Genomic DNA, 22,605 nt, shown 5'->3' on the forward strand with positions numbered 1-22,605 from the left:
CTTTCATACTGAGATCTAAAATTTTCAAGTCGAGATGCGAAATATGATATCTGGCTAATGTTTTATGACTCCTGGTGATTTTAAGCATTTACTTTTCTCGAAAATTTCAGTTGCCGGATATCGTTTTGGTCATGTGATTTAGCTGATGTTAGATGGTTGCTGTTCATGGTCCATGTGTCTTTATCATTTAAAAAGTAATCATTTAAACATTGACTCCACAAGGCACTGGTCTATTAAATCTTGAAATCCATCTAGTGCTTATCATATCGTGTATCGTGTCTCCCACCCAATTGTTTGGCAATTGGTCTTCACTATCTCGCAGGATCTACCCCCCTTAGCCGCGGGAGACGGGCTTAAACGGAGGGATCGGGGATCAGAGTGACAGCCCCCGGTCCGAGCGTTGTCATGCCAATCCGCGCGACAACAGGCAGATCTATCAGATTTGGAGAGTGTGAGTCCAACTCTACTCCTAGATCTGATAATCTAAGGCTCTCAACAGCCAGATTTATCAATTTCCCACATAAAAAATTAAATTTTTTGAATTTTAAAGGAGGTGCTTAGCTTAAAACCCTTCATGCATCACCAATAAAAAAATCTTATAATAAACCTGGGATTAAGTTAAGCTAGGCTCTTCAGAAAACACGGATCGAGAGTTGGCTGGTCCAATTGAAAACTTCCCCAAACACCCGATGATCTAAAATCAAGACTTTCTTGCAAAACTCAATTCAACCATCAAAATAGAGCGAGAAAATGATAATAAAATTCAAATAAATAGAGATACCTGCTATTACATTAAACTTAAATTATCACTTAAACCCCAGCGACTGAGCAAGATACTTGTACTCAAATCACTCTTCAGAAGCTATTATCAATGGCTAAAAAAAATTTACACATGAAAAACGACACATCTTACAGTATTTCCATGAAAAATAACACCAGCGAAGATTAACACCAAAGTCTTTCTTTATTATTCAAAAAAAAATATTACACGAGAGTTTTTCACTTAGCACACGACTCAAAGGTCGGATGAATGGAATAACAAATGACTTCCTATTTAATGATAAATCCTCCAACGGCTAGTACGAGTGATCCTCATCAAAGCAATCTCAACCGTTGATAAGGATCAAAATTTCTTTTAATCTCATCTGCCGAAATTTTAAATTCTTGAGGAAATTCGAATTTTTCAATTAAATTCATTTTAATTAACTCAAAAATAAAAAAAAAATTGAGTTAATTTTCTCAAAAATTTGATTTAGACTTAACCCCCAGGGACCAAAGGCTTAAAATTTAGCAAAATAATTAGTTTACCTTAGTCTCGGGACCTTTTAAAATTAAATTTTTTAAGGACCGACGAATTTTGCCTTCGGAGAATTTAAATTCACCTAGGACCTAGAATTAATTAAATTTTTGGCTTAGGATTTTAATTAATTTTTTGGCCAAAAAATTTAATTAGTTAACCTATAAGGGAATAAATTATTTCTCCAACCCTCAAGACACTTTACATCATGATTTTCATATTTTTAACATCTCAAGGGGAAAACCCATTTGTAAAAGACCCTCACAGACTACCCATTTCTGCGACACAAATATAATCCCGCAGACCAAGAAATTTGTAATAAAATAATCTAACCAGATAGTTAGGATTATTCCCAAATCACTTTTACATAGACTTGATCTAGAACACTAAGACTCGCCTAAGATTCCAGTGACAAAATCCATTCCGGCGTTGGGGTAAGACTGAAGGAAAACTCTGCCGACCATCAGAGAATGGATCGGTGAAACAACAAACCTCTGGAATGTAGATCGTCACCAGAAAAGTAGGTTTACCTAGGCCATTACATACATTACACGATTCTGTTGAGATCATTTACATCACATACAATGCAGAATGGGTTTACATTATAACATCTTGGTCAGGCTGATGATGATGGCTAGACGACACAGACACATCGAGCAGGCGCTATCCCTTTTGCGAAAAGGGGGTGTACTGCTATGGGTCATTGACACGTAGTGGTCAACAAGTCGTATGACAAGTTTGGAGGTTGGCGGGGGTTGAAGCCACCTTGCCCACGTGGGCCGGTCCCCAACAGGCGGCCCCATATGGCGTAAAACCAAACACTAATCGCATACAAAGCTGCGGCATATGCTAACCGCCACATAAATGTCATTGTCGAAGTTACAACGCGCCATCGTTTTGTAACCATTAGCCAAAATCGTTAATGCCGACAGTTAAAATATTAACCCATTAAAAACAATATGTCAACTGCAGGGGTCGGTGGAGTCTGAAACCCCGACCTCCCGCCTAGTCAACTCCACCTTTAACCAAAAGGCCAACAACCCTGTGTTGTTAACTCCGCCCTGCTACTTTGTATAAAACCCTGCCTCATTCGCCATGGAACAGAAGCATCGAGCAAATTTGAAGAGTGCCTGCTGGAACCATGAATGGAAGATTGAAACCTTAACACGAATGCCAAGGTGGAACTATGTAGGCACGGATTTCAAGACAAAATCTTTGCAAAGAATATTCCCTGAGACAGAGAGGAATCTAAAAGATTCCTTGGGAGGTAAAATTTCACATTGTCAGAATGCTATCAAGTTTATAGTCATTTTTATCAAATTTTTTAGGGAGCGCAATGCTGAAGTTAGATTCGCCATTTGAGCAGCGGTGTTGCAGGTGCCCCGCAACAAAGGATCTTTGAAGAATCTTGAGGAATCTTTAGATTCCCTTTGAGGCTTAATTTTTCCATTGTCGAAATGTGGCCTACTTTATACTCATTCTTCTCAAAATTTCTCAAGGATCATGATGATGAGATCATATTTTCAATCTAAGTAGTAGATCTCCAGTTAGCGAGTGGAGAGGAATCTTTGGGGAATCTTCAAGATTCCCAAAGGCCCATCATTTGATTGTGTTAGAATTGGGCGAGTTGATTGTGGATTTTACACTACTCGTCGCCGGAAATTCAATGGTGTAGTTAGTTTCAACAGCTGAGTCTTTCATTTTTCGGCCATCTTCAAAAGTGGAGGTACAGGATGCAGTGATGTTATGTTTCCTTTTGTTATTGTTGAGATGATGTATTATTCTTGAGATCCCTGTTTGACACTATGATGATTGTTATCACATTACTGTGAGATTGTGATGCTTGTTGCCACATTATTGTGATATTGTATTAGCTTGTCATGCTGAAGGGTAGCCCTTTTTGAGTGAGAGTTCCTGTAGGGAGAACGTCTCGTGGAGAGACAAGCCACTCTGTTTGAGGGTGTATGTCCCTGTTATGACAAAGAATAGTCCATGTACATCAACATCATTTACAACATTATATGAAGCGGCCTCTACTACTTTGACACCGGGGCTAGAGACGTAACCCACACTGGGTGAACTCCGTTATCAAATGTATCGTGTTCTTGATTTGCTGATTGTTTTCATGTTTCCTCTTATTTAAGCATGCACATGTGGTTCTTTATGCTCTTTTAAATGCAATTCTAACAATATCACAGAAGTAAAAGATCTTGGATAGTTACGGTAGTTGAAGCATCCCAGATCCAGTTTGGTATCATAGTGGTCTTCATGCTGCTATGAATTGTGAGTGTGAACATTTGAACGTGCAACAATGGAGGATGATAGAGAGATGTATGAGGCCTTCCTAAAGATGTCCAAAATGGTGGACATAATGTATGACACTTATGAGAAGAAAATGGCAAGAGAGGAACAGGAGAAAGAAAGAGCAGAGGATGATGCTCCATCTACCCCCTCGAGTGTACCATCATCGTCTCCATCGTATTCTCGCCATTCAGATGAGGAGATAAGTTAGAGCCTTCTAGCACAGAATGCTGAATTGAGGAGACTTCTACGAGAAGAAAAAGAGGAGAAGCAGAGATTGTAACTTCCATTGCGAGCCGCGGAAGAGGTCTTGGAAGAATTGAAGCGCAACGACCAGACCCTTCAAGTAGAGGATGCTGAATTAAGGAGGCTTCTACAAGAAGAGAAAGAGGAGAAGCAAAGACTGCAACTTTAGCTACGAGCCATGGAAGTGGCCATTGGAGGAAGTGAAGCGCTAGGAAGGCTTAAAGAAGCCATCTTCACCTATTTCAGAATTGACAGCGGAGGTAAATACTAATAGTATTGATCGCTCTTCAGTTTCATTTTCAAATGACATTATTTCTGTTGGAAATGTAAAGATATCCATTTCAGGTACTGGCATGAGACTCCTTACCAAGATTGGGTATAAAGGAGGAGGACTTGGTGTTAATGGCCAAGGCATTACTCAGCCATTGGAGGTTGTGCAAAGACCTCGATTCACAGGTTTGGGATACACCAAAGGAGAATGCTCAAAGGTGTCAAAAGCTTCCAATACATTGTTGAAACCGTCGAGGAAAGAGAATGATGGGAACACATCACCATCATCCCATGACAGTGCACATTGCAAAGGAAGAGTTGAGGCAAGCTCTCATCACCATAATCGCACCAGAGATAGCCAAGAGAGGTATAACAAGTCTCAATATTCTAAAGTTCATTTTGATTACAATCATGTTGTTAATGATGAACATAAATCATGGCATAGAAAAACATGTAGTTTTTGTGGTTTACATAACCATGTTGTTGTTGAGTGTTGGAAGAGAATGGCAGCAAGAAAGAGGATGAGGCATTAAAGGCCTTCTCCACATCGAGGAGGAAGCATGTTAAGAAGGTCTGGAGGAAAAATAATTTTTGTAGTCATTGCAACATAGGTGGTGATCAAAGAGCCGCATGCTGGAGGCTCCATCCAGACCAACGTCTTAAGGACAAAGCGTCTGCGCATGAACAAGTTGAAAAAGTTGTTCAACAAATGAATGGTAGTAGTTTGTAAATCATGTGGCAACTTAAAATGTAAAAGTGATGTTGTGTTTTCCATCACTTGTTGAAGCAACAATAAGGTTTTGGCCTTGTATTGATAGCTGGGGTATTGTTTCCATTTTGATGTAAACTTGACCACAGAGTATGTGTTATAAATTCGTGGAAAGTATGGGGTCATAATTGGTCATGTAATTGAGCATGTAACTTGCAAAATATTGTACTACAGGTTTGTAAAGGATGTAGGTGTCGACTCATCGCCTATGGCTCCAAAGAACAAAGGTGAAGGAGAAGGAAGGGTGACCTGTCAGGACACTTGTGGTGTAGATAATGTACATAGCAGTTGCAGATTATGTTCATGCTTTTGGTGGACCAAAAGCTCTCCAGTGGGGAGGAATGATCCAGGTGGCTCCAGACACACTCAGAGGTTAAAGAGGGCTTATAATAGCTCAAAAGTCAAAGTGTTCAGATTGCTCTCGAACTAGAAGAACCGGATTGTAGTGCTTGTCGTCCTGATTCCAATGGTGCGGACAACACTCAAATCTGAGTTCGTATGAAGGAGATATAGCTGGTCAAAGTGAGCATGTGGGTTAGGTTTAATGGTCCTACAAATTGCTCAAGTCTGAGACATGGAATCTAGCTCTCGAGAGTGAGTGAATTTGTCGAATGACTAATTTGTCTAAGAAACCTTAAAATCGGAAAAAAAAAAATGTATATGTGGTTATACAAAACCAAAAAAATATTAAAATAGGCGAGCAGGCCAGGTCGGGCCCGACAGACCCGCCCACCCCACCGGTCAATATATGTTAACATTACAAACCACATATTTTATTAACAGTTGGCCAACGGGCAATCAACACTTGTTCAAACTGCAATATACGCTGCTAGTTGTAACCGCATGTTAACAAATCGCTCTCTAGCGGCACATTAAAATTAACGCCCAACCATCGTATGACGAGTTTGGAGGCTAGCAGGGGTTGAACCTGCCCAACCCACGTTGGTTGACCCCCAATGGGCGGCCCCATATGGCATAAAACCCAACACTAATTGCATACCAAGTTGCGACATATGCTAACCGCCGCATAAATGTTACTGCCGAAGTTATAGTGCGCCACCATTTTGTAACCATTAGCCAAAAACGTTAATTGCGACAATTAAAATATTAACCTGTTAAAAACAATATGCCACGTGCGAGGGTTGCTGGGGTTGGAACCCCAACCTCCCGCCTAGTCGCCTCCGCCTTTAACCAATGGGCCAACAACCCTGTGTTGTTAACTCCACCCTACTACTTTGTAAAAATGGAAACCCCGCCTCATTCGCCATGGAACAGAAGCGCTGAGTGGATTTGAAGAGCGTCAAGTGGAAACATGAATAGCAAAGCAGAACCTTAACATATATGTCGAGGTGGAACTATGCCGACATGGATTTCGAGACAAAATCTTTGCAAAGAATATTCCCTGATGCAGAGAGGAATCTAAAAGATTCTCTGGGAGGTAAAATTTCACATTGTCAAAATGTTATCAAGTTTATAGTCATTTTTATCTTATTTTTGCAGGTAGTGCAATGGTGAAGTCAGATTCGCCATCTGAGCAATGGAATTGCAGGTGCCCCTCAAAAAATCTCTAAAGAATCTTGATGAATCTTTAGATTCCCTTGGAGGTTGAATTTTTCTAGTGCCAAAATGTCGCTGACTTTATACTCATTCTTGTCAGAATTTCGCAAGGATCGTTATGGCGAGATCAGATTTGCAATTTGAGTATCTTTGGGGAATCTTCAAGATTCTCGAAGGCCTAGAATTTGACGGTGTCAGAATTGGACGAGTTGATAGTCAATTTTACACTACTCGTCGTCGGAAATTCAGTGGTGCAGTCAATTTTAGCTGTTGAGTCTTTCATTTTTCGGCCATCTTCAAACGCGGAGGTACAAGATGCAATCATGTTATGTTTCCTTTTGTTATTGCTAAGATGATGTATTATTCTTGAGATCCTTGTTTGACACTATGTTGAGGGATGATTGTTATCACATTACTGTGAGATTGTGATGCTTGTTGCCACATTATTGTGATATTGTATTAGCTTGTCATGTTGTACTAGTAGCCCTTTTTGAGTGAGAGTTCCTATAGGTAGAATGTCTCATGGAGAGACAAGCCACTCTGTTTGAGGGTGTATGTCCCTATTATGACAAAGAATAGTCCATGTACATCAACATCATTTACAACATTATATGAAGTGACCTCCACTACCTTGACACCGGGCCCAGAGACGTAACCCACACTAGGTGAACTCTGTTATCAAATGTATCGTATTCTTGATTTGCTGATCGTTGTCATGTTTCATCTTGTTTAAGCATGCACATGTGGTTCTTTATGATCTTTTAAATTCAATTCTAACAACATCACAAAAGTAAAAGATCTTGGATAGTTCTGATAGTTGAAGGATCCCAGAGCACACAATCACCAATTCCCTATCAGGGACAAATTCTCCAACTCTTTGCAATTGATCTCTAAGACGAGATATCCTCATTATGTAGGATTGCACACTCTCCTTTTTTAATCTAGGGTCCACATTTCTGTGTCTTTGAGTTGATCTTTCAAGGAGATGATTTCATTCAAATTGTTGACTTCATACATGCCAACTATATTATCATACATGTCCTTAGACTTCCTCAATTTCCAACATATGCAAGTAAATTATCTTGTAAGCCATCAGCGATAATTTTCTTTGCTTTCAACTCACTTTTCTTGTATTTGTTCTTGGCAGCAGCAGAAGCATTCTCCAGACGCTTATGTACTTTTCCCTGAATGTATTCCAAAACATCATTGTTGGCAGCTATGATCTCCAACCTGACTTTCCATGTAACAAAATTGGATGAGTCACCAACTGCTCATTTTTCTTGAAGAAGGAAGACATCTTGACTTGACTAGATTGGCTCCTTTAACTTTCCAAAGGATGATTGCTTCAATGCTTGTCTCCTTTTGGGCTTGTCCTTCACCTTAGCTTTGATACCATGTTAAATTTCCATATTGTTCTAGGTTGAATCAATTACGTTAGCCCAATTCAATACTTCAATTAGCACTCTTTTCAATAACAATTAGTCTTTCCAATTATGAATAGTAATTGAAGATAGAACAATAAATGCAATGACAAAGGAGACAATCAACACATCAACAAGAGACACCAGGTTTGGTCAAAGACTAGGGGGAAAACCCTTTGAAATTCTTTTTCTATTAGATTGTCATAAAATGTTCAACAGAGAGTACAATGAGCCTAATACAATATCATCTAACAAACTAATAACATTTAGAAATATGTTTCTAGCATCAAAATATATCAGAGGCAACTTTTCATGTCTGTGGTCAACTTTGGTCAACGATCCAATTTCAGTCAAACTTCCCGGTTGCATGGAGGATTTGTGCGAGCGATTGAAGGCTTCCATTCACTTCCTTGAGCTTACAAGCTAGCGATTGTGGTCAAATTTGTCTTGTGATGAGCCGACGACTATAACCCAAAAACCCTAAAATAGATGCGAGCCTCAGACCCTATAATTTCATACCTTTGCGAACTTCTTTTGTCATCCAGCCTCGACCCTGTAATTTCAAACCTTTGCGAACTTCTTTTGGCATCCAGCATCAGACTTGTGCCAACCAATCAATGAAGAAGAGAAGAAGATGATGCTTGGTGATGTCCAAATGAGTTTGAGGTCACTTGTATTTATAGGCTTCCAAGAGTGACCAATTTACCATTAGGCCCGACCTATCCAAATGTGCATATGTGGGCCTTTTTTCATAAGTACACTTTCCCTTGACCAAATTTGATGATTTTTAGGTCGATTTTGTTCCTCTTGAAAAGAGGAATTCAATGCAGTCATCATCTCCATCAAATGAGCTGTCCAAAGTGGAATTTGACCCTAGTTGGATATTTTAACATGAGAGTACTAATGATGCTCTAACCATTATTGTTGTTTCCAAGTTACATACCATTACTCCTAATATTTCTGATGAAAACTATGGTTTATGCTATGGCATGTCGAATCCACTTATGCCTACATTCCTAGATGGATTTCATTATGCAGTTTCATGCTAGAAGGGTGTATGGTTAGGAAAATCTGTGGAGGACACCCACAAAACAATGACAATGACTATCAATACAAATCATGATCCACCTATGAATGATTCTAATTTTAATTCAAAACAAGAGGAGGAGGTGGATAAGACTAAGGATGTCTCATTTTTCAATGTATTCCAAGCTCATGGTGGTTGTAAAGCTATATATTTTTGTTGCTGAAAATATTGGTCACAATATTGTGGATGCTTTACTTTAGGCAAATCAAGAAAAAATAGTTGTAGACTCAAACATTAAATTTACTAATAAAAATAATATTCTTAATAATAAGAATCTTGAAGAGGAAATTAAAAATGGGTTCTTAAGAATAGATAAATAGTTTCTAAAGCAGGATGTTCCTATGGGTACTACCTGTGTAACTACTCTCATTATCAATGGAAACTAAGTGCTTTCCAATGATGGAAATTCTCACGCATTTATAAATAGAAGTAGAGATAAGCGAGAAGCAGGAGAAGGGAGAAACATTTTGAAAATCTCCCGGGTTGCAAGCAATTTTGGGAGCAAATTTAATATATATTGATGCATATATGTCAACAAAAGACGAATTAGTGATAACAAACATAAAAGCATGGGTTAAACCATATAACATCAGTCGTCTAGTAGTTATAATCTTCATCGACCACAAGTCCACAAATTACAAGTTCTCATTTATATAGCATGTAAGGGTGCCTATAACGAAAATCGCATCGGGTGCAATCCATCTCTGAACCGAAAATACATCAACTAATAGTACCTATATGGCCTCTAGTATCCAAAAAAATCATGCTACAAGTACCTACATATCATCAAAATCATTCCCTATCTTGGGATCTTTGTCATTAATATCACCCTCTAAGCATTAACATAAGATAGAAAAAACATATCATATCAAGTCAAGATTTTGTTTGACTGATGGCTGATTTTTAGTAGGGTTATGATTGAGGAGTTCAACAACCAATGTCACTAACATCAAGGTACATAGAGGGCTTGGTGCTCTTGATTAAATACAAGTTCCATACCCTAGTACATGACAAAATCCAATAGAAACATTGCAATCCCCCCAATCCTGAAATCCTGAAAAACTAGTAAGTCTGTTGGATTTTGAGTGATCTAAAATTCTAATTTCTCCATATAAAATCCAATGAGGTCGGAACCACTTAAACATCCTAAGTCATATCAATACTAGGGCCATAGGCTTGAATATTAGGCTGCCCCACTCAAAAATTCTTGTTTCTTTGAAAAAAATTGCGTTTAGAACATCTTTGCAAAAAAAATTTGCAAAGAAAGCTAGGGATTGAATTTTTTTTTGTGGGAGCACACTCCTGAAATTGCTCCCAAACGGGAGTGAATCGGAAGCGCGCTCCTAGGGTCGCTCCTAATGTGCTCCCGAGGTGGCTTTCGATGCGCTCCTTCTCAAAGCGTGCTTCGGGGGGGTTGCTCCCCTGCAGCCCTGGTGAAGACTCCTCTTAAAACAGTATGATACATAGACTATAGCATGTTCTCAAACAATGTACTGTATTTGTTTACCATCATACCTAGCTTGAAATTTTTAGATTTTAAAGCAGATTTCAAGGAAGATGACAGTTTGATCATGATGTACAGTTGAAATATTCAAATGATGAGGATGTAGACCCATTTCAGCATGCGTAGTTAGATGTATTCTACATTGTCATATCAATAGGGTGGTCGTTGATAAAACACTCAATTTCATATTTACAATTATCCTTTTTGTACAAGACATGATGCATCAAGATTTCAGTCTTCAGATTTATAAATTATCGAATGATTTCAGTTGTAATATTGTGATTCATGAATGGTTTTAATTTTTAACTTTGAATATATTTAAAGTTAAATCAATAGTATTCTGTTTTTTTACATTGCATTTCCCCACCAGATCAAGATCCTGGCTTTTCAAAAATATGGTGGATCTGTATCGTTATCCATATCTATTTCCTTGTAACTTATACATGTGTGCGTGTGGGTGTGTTTCAACATTCCTGTTTTGAGGGTCCACATTTCTGTGTCAAAAACCCATATCCATGTGTCCTAATGTCACGCAACTTTGCTTATCAGTTATAGCATTTTCTTTCATCGTAGTTTTCATGATTGTGTACATGTATCCAATTATGTTTTATGACATTTCCTTGACGGGAGAATACGTAGGAATTAATACTGGCTGGGATTTTTCAATATAAAAAGTTGATGTTAATTTTCAAAACATTTATTCCATATCTTATCCATATCCATTTCCTGGTAACTTGTGTGTATATGTTTCAACATTCCTGTTTTGAGGGTCCACATTTCTGTGTCAGAAATCCCTATTCCTGTGTCCCAATGTCAGTGAACTTTGCTTATCAGCAATAACATTTTCTTCCATCATAATTTTCATGATTGTGTACATGTATCCAATTATTTTTGTTATGACATTTCCTTGACAGGAGAATAGGTAGGAATTAATACTGGATGGCAATTTTCAATATAAAAAATTGACTGTAGTTATCAAAACATTTATTCCATAGTAATGTATAATTTTTTGGAATCTTATAGATGTTACATATTCTTTCCTGTAGGTTCTCCGCATCCAATTAGAGGTTCCAGTTTCATTGTTATCAACCCGAGAGCTTCTCATGCCACGCATAGTGAAATATCTGGCAGTTGCCACTCCACTCACATACAAGAAAGAGGTGCCCAGCAATACTTTATCTGATAATAATTCAATGTGGCTGCAACCTGTACTTTTGAGGCTCTTGGTTACTTGGCTTGCAGATTGCCCAGATGCAGTGAACTGCTTTCTTGATTCACCTGCACATCTAACATATATGATAGAATTAATTTCAAGCAATGGCTCTGCAGCAAGTGTTCATGTCGCTGGCCTGGCTGCTGTTCTCTTAGGGGAGTGTATTGTATTCAACAAAGCAACTGAGGACAACAAAAATGCCTTCATGGTACTTGATGCAATCAGCCAAAGGATTGGACTCACAGCTTATTTCCACATATGGGAGGAAATGCAGAAAAGTCCGTTGTTTGTCTCAGCAGCTTCTGCATCAAGGCTACCAAAACCATTGACAAGATCAACAGCTGCTGAAGCTATCAGCATTTCAGATGTACAAGATGGGCAACAAATTTCCGATACTCCAGAAAGTGAACAAAGTAACCTTGACCCTTTGTTGACTTCATTTTATGATGCAGCATTTGTTAACTTTATTAAACACTTGGAGCCTGTAGTAAGGGAACAGATTGTGGAGCTCTTTAGCCGTCCAAAAAGCAAGGTCGCAATCATTCCAGCAAACTTGGAACAAAATGATGGAGAAAGTGACAGTGATTATATTGTCCGCATAAAGTCTTTTGTGGAAAAGCAATGCCATGAGATGCAGGTGAATACTTCGAAACATTTTTCAAGAACCATTTATATATATATATATACACTCGTGATGCTTTAATTTCTTCATATTTTGCTGTTTGGGTCATCTGTTTCTCCAGGATCTTCTTGGCCGCAATGCTGCTTTGGCTGATGACCTTGCAAAGACAAGAGGGGGCATTTCATTTACCAATGATTCAAACTCATATATAAAAGGAAATGACAGCAAAGTGCAAGCAATAAATGGAATCTCTTCAAGAATTGAAGCTGATAATCTTCGGCAAGAACTTCAAGAATCTCGGAATAGAATTGAAACACTGAAAGCTGAAAAAATGAAATGTGAGGCTGAGATTTCAACTTACAAGCAACTTGCTGGGAAATATGAAGCAGATTTGAAAAGTCTGTCTGATGCATACAATAGTCTGGAGCAAGCCAACTATCACCTTGAGCTGGAAGTGAAGAGTATGAGAGGTGGTGATGCATCCACACTGCCAGATTTGGAAGCGATTCGTGAACAGGGAAGACAAGAGGCACAAAAGGAGAGTGAAGTAGAATTGAATGATTTACTGGTTTGCCTTGGCCAAGAGCAAAGCAAGGTGGAGAAACTTAGTTCAAGGCTAGCAGAATTAGGGGAGGACGTTGATGCCCTGCTTGAAGGAATTGGAGACGAAGGTGAAGTTCAAGGTGATGATGAGGATGAAAATGAAGATGAGTAAGAAATTTTTGGCTCATTTTCTCTCGCTCATGTAAGTTGCTTGTGGTGGATAAAAATTAAAATTCTGTATGAAGCTTCTCGAACTGTTGCAAGTCAAATGAATGAAGCAATTGATATTTTAATTAGACTCAAGATTATGTTTCAAATTCTTGTACATGAGGTATGTCATTTATTGGGAACATATTTAGAAATATTAATTACAGAAGGTTCCTTGCATCCTTAACCTGTCTTTATCATGGGACTGGCTTTCACATATGCAAGTTTTCAGTGAGGCCAGAATTAATTTGGCGAATTCAATTCATCCAAATGGTTTCACCAACTTGTATGACTCTGACTTGAGTTCACTTTTGTAAATATAAAAATTCAGTAAACAAGATGATTAATTATGTACCATATTTGTTGTTCAGGCATTTCTAGGCTTGTTTCGATTTATTTCACTGTTATGATGTGGAACTCCAGACAAATTACTTGTGGGCTTTCATAGCATATTTCTAACTTGGGAAGCTTTAATATTTTCAGAAGTATTGCATATTGAGTTGACTAAATACTGCCAATTTTCTTCCCTGGTCTTGGGTGCATAATTGCTCTGCTGCTGTTGACCATTATGATGGGAATCTGATATCTGTATTAAAAATATTTCATTTTATCAATTATTGCGTTTCTTTTCTTATCAACCGATTGTGTAAATTTTAAGAAAATCTGTAAGTTTTAGTAATAGTAATTTATTCATTCTCTTTGAATGGTGTCTTATATCATCAAATTTGGCTAAAATTTTGAGGGAAGTATGCTTTGATGATGAAAGGTTACAAAGACCTTGAAGCTACCAAAGTTGTTCAAATTTAGAAACATATCTAATGCAGAAATTAAAAACTCTAGGCTTTTCTAGGCATATTTATGATGCAGAGCTCAAGATCTCAAGAAACATATTTACATTGTTCAGGCATCTTTAGACTTGTTAAGTTTTATCTGAATGTTATGATGCAGAACTAATGAAGTCAAGACAAACCACTTGAGGGCTTTCATAGCCTGTTTTTAACTTGGGAGGCTTCAATTTTTCACAAGTGTTGCATATTGAGTTGACTAAATACTGACATTTTTCTATCATGGTCTTTGTTGGTTGCACAAATGCTCAGCTATTGTTGATCTTTATGATGGCAGGTTGATATATGTATTAAGGATATTGCATTTTATCAATTATCCTGTTTCATTTCTTATCAAACTACTGTGTAGTTTTTAAACAATATTATAAGTTCCAGTAATAGTAATTCAATCATTCTCTTGAAGTGTCTTATATCATCGGATTTGGGTTTAATTTTTGAGGGAAGTATTGTTTGATTATGAGAGGTTATAAAAGCCTTGAAGCTACCAGAATTGTTCACTTAAAACTCTACTGAACCATTGGTAATAGGAAAACGCTGTTCACTTAGAACTCTATTGAACCGTTGGTAATAGGAAAACGGGAGTATGAAGAAACTAGTCTGGAACACAATTTAAATGATGGATCTTAAAAGACTTAGAAAAATAGTTGTTTGATCCAAGTGTACAGTAAGGTTTGATTATGAGAGTTTATAAAAACCTTGAGGCTATTAAAGTCTGAGTTTAGGCTTCTGTGATGTGGATAACTTTGAATTGATTCTTCCAGATCCATCACAACTAGATATTTGAGTCAAATATCTAGTTGTGATGGATCCGGAAGAATCAATTCAAAGCTACCAGAGTTGTTCAATGAAAACTCTATAGAACTATTGGTAATAGGAAAACGGGATTATGAAAATACTCATCTGGAACACAAGTTAAATGATGGATCTTAAAAGACAGGAAAATAGTCGTTTGATCCAAGAAGTAAAGTCATGTTGTTAAAGGGAACAACACTCAATTTGCGTTTGGGAAAACAAAATTAAAATGATGTTAGTTGGTCACCTGTCCCATCAGATATATGGATATAAATTTCAGGACCCATATCATACAATTTTTTTGGGCTTTCAGCACCTATAGATCCTACATCATATAACCATTATTGGCCTGCAAGGCACAAAGATTTGTTGAATGATACCCAAGTTCCCTAGCCCTATCAATCTTCCTAATTTCGTTTTTCAAATATGACAAGGAAACATATTATGAGCCATATGGATTCACATGTTATGAATTTTATAGGCTCATATGGTCCAATGAACATGCATTGCATAATTGTTATAGGCCGAGGCATAGAGTAGTTCATCCATTGTTACAAAAATTGTAGATCCACACCACTCTATTAGATCACATTTATAAGACTCTGGGACAACATAACATGAACCTTGGGCCCACATGAAATGACAATAGGCTTGCTTTATGATTATGTTGCATTTGGTAAAGAATTGTTGAAACCTATAATGTATCAGCTATAACTCATGTTGTCTTTGTCGTACACCTTAACAAGGATATTATGATTAACAAGTGATTCTAAGATTTCGGTAGGATTAGAGATTCTAGTCCTTTCTATGATTTCTTCCCAGCTTAAAATGTTTTCTTCATTATACTATATTGAAATGGTGACATGTAACTGTGAGTTGTCTTCGCTGTACACCTTAACAAGGAGATTATGATTAACAAGTGACTCTAAGATTTTGGTAGGATTAGATATTCTAGTCCTTTTTCTGATTTCTTCCCAGCTTAACATGTTTTCTTCATTATACTATCTTGAAATGGTGACATGTAACTTTCTTTCATCCAATTTTTTTTTCCTCTTTCAACAAGGTACACTTTCAAAGTATAGGTGCCTATATAATCTAGCTGTTGAGACCAAAATTGTAATATTTTGATCACAACACTCCAAACTTCGTAAGGCTAAATGAAGTAAGGAAATATTGGTATCTTGAATCTATAGCATTAGAAAAACAATATAGACTTCATATACATGAAGTCTTAACATAAGAGCTCTAATTCAAATATTTTGATATTTTTCAATTTTTATAAATTTTAAAATCTTCTTCAAAATAAAATTGAATAAAATATTTGTATACATTATTAAAAGTTATAAAGAATGAAAAAAAAAAATACAAATATAAGTATATCAAATGGATACTTGAATCTAAAATACACAAAGAATGTAAGAAAAGTAAGGAAATTATTGTAGTATTAAATGACAAAATATTTTAAACTATACTACTTTGTGGTCAATTTTGTAGAATTTATAGTTGCAAATATGCTAGTAGGATGTATGTAGCAAGCATTTATTGTGTTGATGTAATAGAACTTCTTAGTTTGCCTTTTTCTGTCGAAGAGTATGACCTCAAAATTTGATTTAAATCTCTCAGTTTTTTGTTGTGTTTCAAGTGCGGATTTTATGAAATTATCTATTCATCAGTATTAAAAAGAAAATTATCAAGCACAGTCAAAGTACATTACTAGACTTGCAACAAATTTCTTTCTAGGATGTCGCTCAAGAGGCTGAGCCCAATCACTATTGTGAATTAGCTCTCCATGGATTACCAATTGACCAATAGTTAAGAACATATCGACCTCCAACCAAATCCTATTGCATTTAGACATTTTTCCAATCTCCAACTCATCACAGGAGGTTGAATTAACCTTGAATTTGGGGCTAACTATTGCAAACAGAGTGTCACCAATTTGACATATCCCTGTTCTTCATGGAATTAGCCACATATTGCATCAATGTTTCCCCAAATGGAGACCTAAAATGGAAAGCACTCTAAGCCTATGGCATTGATTCTCCATAGATTTATTTATTTGATCCCCAATCCCACATGCAAAAAAAGTTAAAGTTGCACCACTCTTCATAATTTCCTTGCTATGAACTACAACCAATGTTTGATTCGAAGATCTTGCATTGAAATTGTAATTTGGTCATTGAAGTATGCTTTTTTCTTGAAATAGCTTCCAGATTACCTATTTACATGCTTCAAACGAACTTAGGGTACCATGACAACAATCTAGCCCCCATCCCAATTTTTCCTTTGAGTCCTTAATGTAATAATAATCCTTTGATGATAGGCCCTTTAGTAAAGATTTTTTTTTGGATATAAATCATGGAGCCTTCTTAATCATGTTGAGGTCATTGGGGTTAATATAGAGGCCACCACCCCAAATATACATTGATTTCTAATTGTTCGACGACTTGGAGTCAACACGCTCAATTGGCACTTTGATCAGCGTCTAGGTTTTGACTTCTTAGGATATGGAAGATTTTTGTTTTTGTTAAATTTCATTCATCCAAAAGTCCTTGTATTCTCTTAAGAAGGTTCTCCAAGTAGTTGTCTCTCGGCCAAGTTCCTTTGTTTAATTGTTGTATAGTGATGACAGAATCCCCCAAAATATTAATATGTGCTACTATGGTTTTGGCGAGAATCAATCCTGGCAATATACCATGCATTTTTGCCTAGTTATTGGTCATGTATCCTAGGCCCCATGTATACCTTTTTACCAGTTTTCCATCGAGGCTAGACAAAACATGTCCCCCTCCTACCACCCCTAAAGAAAAAACAATACTTAAAAAAAAAGGCTTTTTTATATTTAAATTGTATTTAAATTTTTTTATAAACTTTGAAAAAGCTAAAATAAACTTAAATTTTAATTGTATTTGATTAATTTTTTAAAATTATATATGTATATATTGGTCAGACTACTTTTCCATTCACCAAAGAGCTAGGATACATGGTTCGGTTAAGGTCATATTTTATGCTAATGCTATAGATCCCTCTAACAATTGGTGGAGTCCATGGTTTAAGCTATTCATGTTTAGATATTTGCCTAGAGCTAAAAGCATTTTATAAAGCTTATCAATATCAATCTCTGGCAATGTCCAGTTAGGCTGTGGTTCAAATTCTTGTACTAATACTTTTTCATCATAGAGAACATCTTCATTTCTGGTTTTATTTAAAAACTTATTCATAAAAGACCATCGATTCTTATGAGCTATCTTTCTGTCTTCGGGCTTCTGAAGAGAAAACTCATTCATATAACCAGCCATTGAAAGAAAGTATGAGTAAGCACCTGAACAGAGGAGAATCAAAGCTTTTGTGCACCAGGAAAGCAAACACGGTAGTCCTTCACCTTCACAGCTCTCTACCAGCGCCTTATCGCAAACTTAGACTCGTGGACAATAGCTCGGACAAATACTACTCAATGGAAGAACCAGACAATTTAAAACAGCTCTTGGACAAAGAACCAGATGGCTCTGATACCATAAATACAAAGAACCAGATATGCAGCAAAGACAAAGAACCAGATATGCAGAAAAGATGTGCCAAGATATATTTGCTTTTCAGATAATTACAGAATCCAGATATGAGACTAGCGCTCCGTGATGCAAGCAGATCGAGAAAACTTCTCGCAGATGCAGAGCAGGGAGATCTCGTCTCGTCTAAACTCAAACAACTCAAACTTCACAATACAGACTATAGAGTTAAACTCCGTGATGCAAGCAGATCGAGAAAACTTCTCGCAAATGCAGAGCAGGGAGACTTCACTCAGACTACAACACTACTCAGACTCTCTCAAAACTCTCAAGACTCCAATGCCCCTAATGAGCTTACAATGCTAGTATTTATAATATCCTAGCAGGTCATCCGGTGAAAGGTTTTACCGGAAACTTGAAACTTAAAAGATTCATTAGAACATCATGCAAGATGTCTATCACGAATCACGAAAGAACTTTGTACAAAAGTAATGAATAGTCCTAAAGATTCGGGCAAGTGGGGACAACCACTTGTTATCTCATCCCTTGGAGGCTAGGCCATATGGGGACCGAATCATGACATCTCTGAAGTGAAAAGATGGCCGGAATCTAGGACGTCGGCTCTTATACAAAAGTAATTACACAGTGGAGATTTTATTCGGACCAAATCCCACGCAAACCAAAGAACAGCAAGATAAAGTAATTACACAGTGGAGATTTTATTCGGACTAAATCCCACGGAAACCAAAGAGCAGTATATGTACAAATAAAGCAGGATATGAAAGGATTTCATTTGATTGATCCCTTCAATCAGTCGCTGTTAGCCCTGTCGTCATAATCATGTGCATGAGTATCTGGAACACCTGGATTATTATGGCCAAGTCTGATTTGGTCTTGTTCTATTAATTCTTCAATTAGTTCTTCATTGTTTGGAGCCAGCACTTCGTATGGGACAGATTCATCTAGCCAATATGGTGCTACATCTCTGGTACAACAAAAGAATGGAAATGTGAACATGAATGTTGGCCTGTCATGTGGGTCCACTGATATCAATCCTCTGAATCTGACAGAAAGCTTAAAGGACTCGTCTTCTTCATTAGGAATGACAATTGTGTGTTTGTGGATGAATTCAAACTCTAAGACGAAATCATTTTGGACAGCTACATGCATTTCCCAATGAAAGGTTCTGACAAACTCAGCAAAAGTCCTATCAAAAATGCTTTTAGCTCTAGGCAAATATCTAAACATGAATAGCTTAAACCATGGACTCCACCAATTGTTGGAGGGATCTATAGCATTAGCATAAAATATGACCTTAACCGAACCATGTATCCTAGCTCTTTGGTGAATGGAAAAGTAGTCTGACCATGTCCAGTCAGTATTTTGAATACACCCAAAATAAACAGGATCTGGTTCCCTAGACAATGCATAATAAACACGCCATGGCCTAATCCTATATGGTAACTCTTTTGTATATGACCATCTAGACTCCTCGGAATCAAACCATTTTTGCAAAATGATTTGTCTTAAGCATAATGGCAAGACTCGGACCTGTTTTGATAGACATTCTAGACAAAACTCATAATGACAGTTACTACAGACTGTGACATACTTAACTCTTTTAGACTCGACATGACTGGACTGACTTGTGGAAGCTTCGTGCTGGTTAAGTGGTCTGAACATCTTGATCTCCTTGGTTTCTTGAGCACCCTCTCTGGTAAGCATGTCAGCAAGATAATTTTCTGCACCAGATTTGTAAACAATATCAAAATCAAAACCTTCTAGCCATAGTGCCCATCTTAGTACTCTGGTACTACCTTCTTCTAACAATCTTTTGTTTGCCAACATCTGTTTCATATGCTTTAGATCTGTTCTGACAATAAATTTAACACTTTTCAAGAACAAGCGAAATATTTTTATTCCTCTCTTTACTGCAAGTATTTCTTTATGAGAAGAAGGATACTTTTTCTCTGTATCATCAAAAGATCCTGAGGAATAGGCACAAACCAATTCTTTTCTTCCATGCTTTTGTAGCAAAAATGCAGCCCAAGTGTGATAAGAAGCATCTGTTTCAAGTATAAAAGGAATATTAGTATCAGGAAGCTTGAGTTTTGGCAAATCATTAAGCTTACTCTTAATACTAATTACTGCTGTTGTCATTTCATCTGTCCAACTGACACCTTTCTTCTTTAATCTGTTCTGCAGTATATTTGTATCCTCTGATTGTTTTTCATAAAATTTTCTTATATAATTCAGACATCCAAGAAATCTCTGCAGGGTCTTTACATCGGCAATTATATCAGGAAACTTTAATAGATGGGTTAGTACATGTGGATGAAGTTCTACATGTCCTTTTTCTATGTGTAAACCCAAGTAATCAATCTTGACTTTTCCAATCTGAAACTTCTCTTCTGAATCTGAAAGTACTAATCCATGCTTATATACAAGTTGGTAGAATTGTTCTAAATGGATCTTGTGCATATTTACATCTCTGCTAAATACAAGCAAATCATCAATATATACAATAATGTATCCTACCCCACCAAAAATGTCTTCCATCCTTTTTTGGAATTCAGATGGAGCATTTTTCAAACCAAAGGGCATCACAGTCCATTGATATTGGCCATGAGGAACAGTGAAGGCTGTTTTATACCTGTCATCAGGAATAATACCAATCTGCCAAAATCCACTTTTAAGATCAAACTTGCTAAACACATTAGCATTAGCAATCTTGGCAAGTAACAATTCTTTGTTAGGCAGAGGATATCGAATAGGAAGAAGAGCATCATTCAAAGCCTTATAATTAATCACAAGCCTTTTCTTGCCTCTTTTCTGCTCACTATGCTTATTGACATAAAAAGCCGGGCAGGCCCAAGGGCTCTTGCAGGATTCAATAAGCTTTTGTTCTAACAATTGTTCAATTTCTGCTTTGCATAATTCTTGCTCTTTTGGACTCATATGATTTGCACTGGCTTTTTGTGGCCTAGGAATATATCCTTCTCGGTAAGGTAGTGCAACAAAATACTTTTCTCTTGCCCAAAAGGCATCTGGCCTATTTGAAGTACAATCTGCACGAAGTTTATCAGAAATTTGTTGCAAAGTTTTGGGACCATGTAACTCTGCATTTTTTACGATCTTATTAATCTTGGTTAGATCTTGCAGACTATACTGGAGAGGATCCTGATCTTCGGGTTGCACATTAATTTTATAGTCACTAGAAGCAGGGACTGTGATAGGACCAGCAGTGGTGGAGAATATAACATAATCTTGTCCAAAAGTGACTGGCAAATATTTCTTCAGAAAATCTTGTTCTAACAGAACATCAGCACCAGTATCAAAACTATACAAAGTGACAAAAACCTGGACATCATTCAAGAAAATAGGAAATTCAGGAGCTATGTGACTTATTTCCATTAAATCACCAGTGATAGCCCTGAATTGGAGTTTAGTAGGCTGCCAATGATAATGAGGAATAGCTTTATATTTGCAGCAGCTACTCATAGCACCAGAATCTATTTGAGCATCCAAAGTATACTGTTTAATGCTAGGGACTTTAATTCTTATTGGAATAACTACTCTATCTCCGATGCCCATAACATTAAAAAGCTCAACATTTTTCTTTGGGGATATTTCTTCAATAACTGGCACATTTTTCATCAGTAGGCTGGTTAATTTGGAATTACAATCATCATAATCAGAAATAAGTATTTGAAGCTTGGAAGACAACTGTATCATTTCTGACCTTGTATGGTGAATTGAAGATTCCAAATCTGTGATCTTCTTTTTAAGAGCATCAATTTGATTCATACCTAGAGATACTGAAATCTGCAAAGGTCTGAACATTGAATCGAACTCTTTTTCGATGAAGTCATCATCATCTATTTCTTCCTCTGAAAATCTTTCTTTCCTTTTGGATGGCAGTTGTTTCTCAAGATTTTCAAGTTTTTCAGTCAATCTTCTTCTTGCCGTAAACTGAACTGGATCTAACTGTGCTAGATCAGCTTTGACTGCTGCAATCTTTGCTTGTATCTCTCCTGAGGAATTCAAACTAAACATTTTAATATCAGGAATGAATGTTTCATCAGAATCAGATGATTCTGAATCAATTGTTAATTCCCTGATTTCAGGAATTTCACTATCCGAAGATTCTGAAGAAGAACTTGAAACTTCAAAATATTCCCCATCAGAGTGGGATATGAGATCCCAATCTTGTGGATCATGTATTGTAGAAAAGATATTCATTATCTTCATCTGCTTTTTATCCCTTCTTTCTCTGCAAGTGTTAGCATAATGACCTTCTTTACCACAAATAAAACACACACCTTTTTTAGAAGGTTTTGATCTTTTCCTAAATACTACCCTTCGTCCTTTAAATGATCTTTTGGAATGAAAGTATTTTTTCTTTTTAGGAAAGTATTTATCAGC

At 37.0% G+C, this 22,605-nt stretch overlaps 1 protein-coding gene across 2 annotated transcripts in view; it reads left to right on the forward strand.

Moving 5' to 3' along the window:
* The window catches only part of GC6 (golgin Putative 6), a 398,621-nt gene extending 385,227 nt beyond the window's left edge, over nt 1–13,394 (forward strand). For both annotated transcript variants that reach the window (XM_089423919.1, XM_089423920.1), the window contains exons 18-19: nt 11,499–12,302; nt 12,409–13,394. In XM_089423919.1, the coding sequence (XP_089280045.1) occupies nt 11,499–12,302; nt 12,409–13,002 (1,398 nt within the window). In that variant the 3' untranslated portion in view covers nt 13,003–13,394. The remainder of the gene's footprint in view (nt 1–11,498; nt 12,303–12,408) is intronic.
* The last annotated feature ends 9,211 nt before the right edge of the window (nt 13,395–22,605 follow it).

Source organism: Pinus tabuliformis, chromosome 4_2, assembly GCF_031772625.1.
Source record: "Pinus tabuliformis cultivar Carrire ecotype Pingquan chromosome 4_2, CPIR1, whole genome shotgun sequence".
NCBI classification, from domain to species: domain Eukaryota; kingdom Viridiplantae; phylum Streptophyta; class Pinopsida; order Pinales; family Pinaceae; genus Pinus; species Pinus tabuliformis.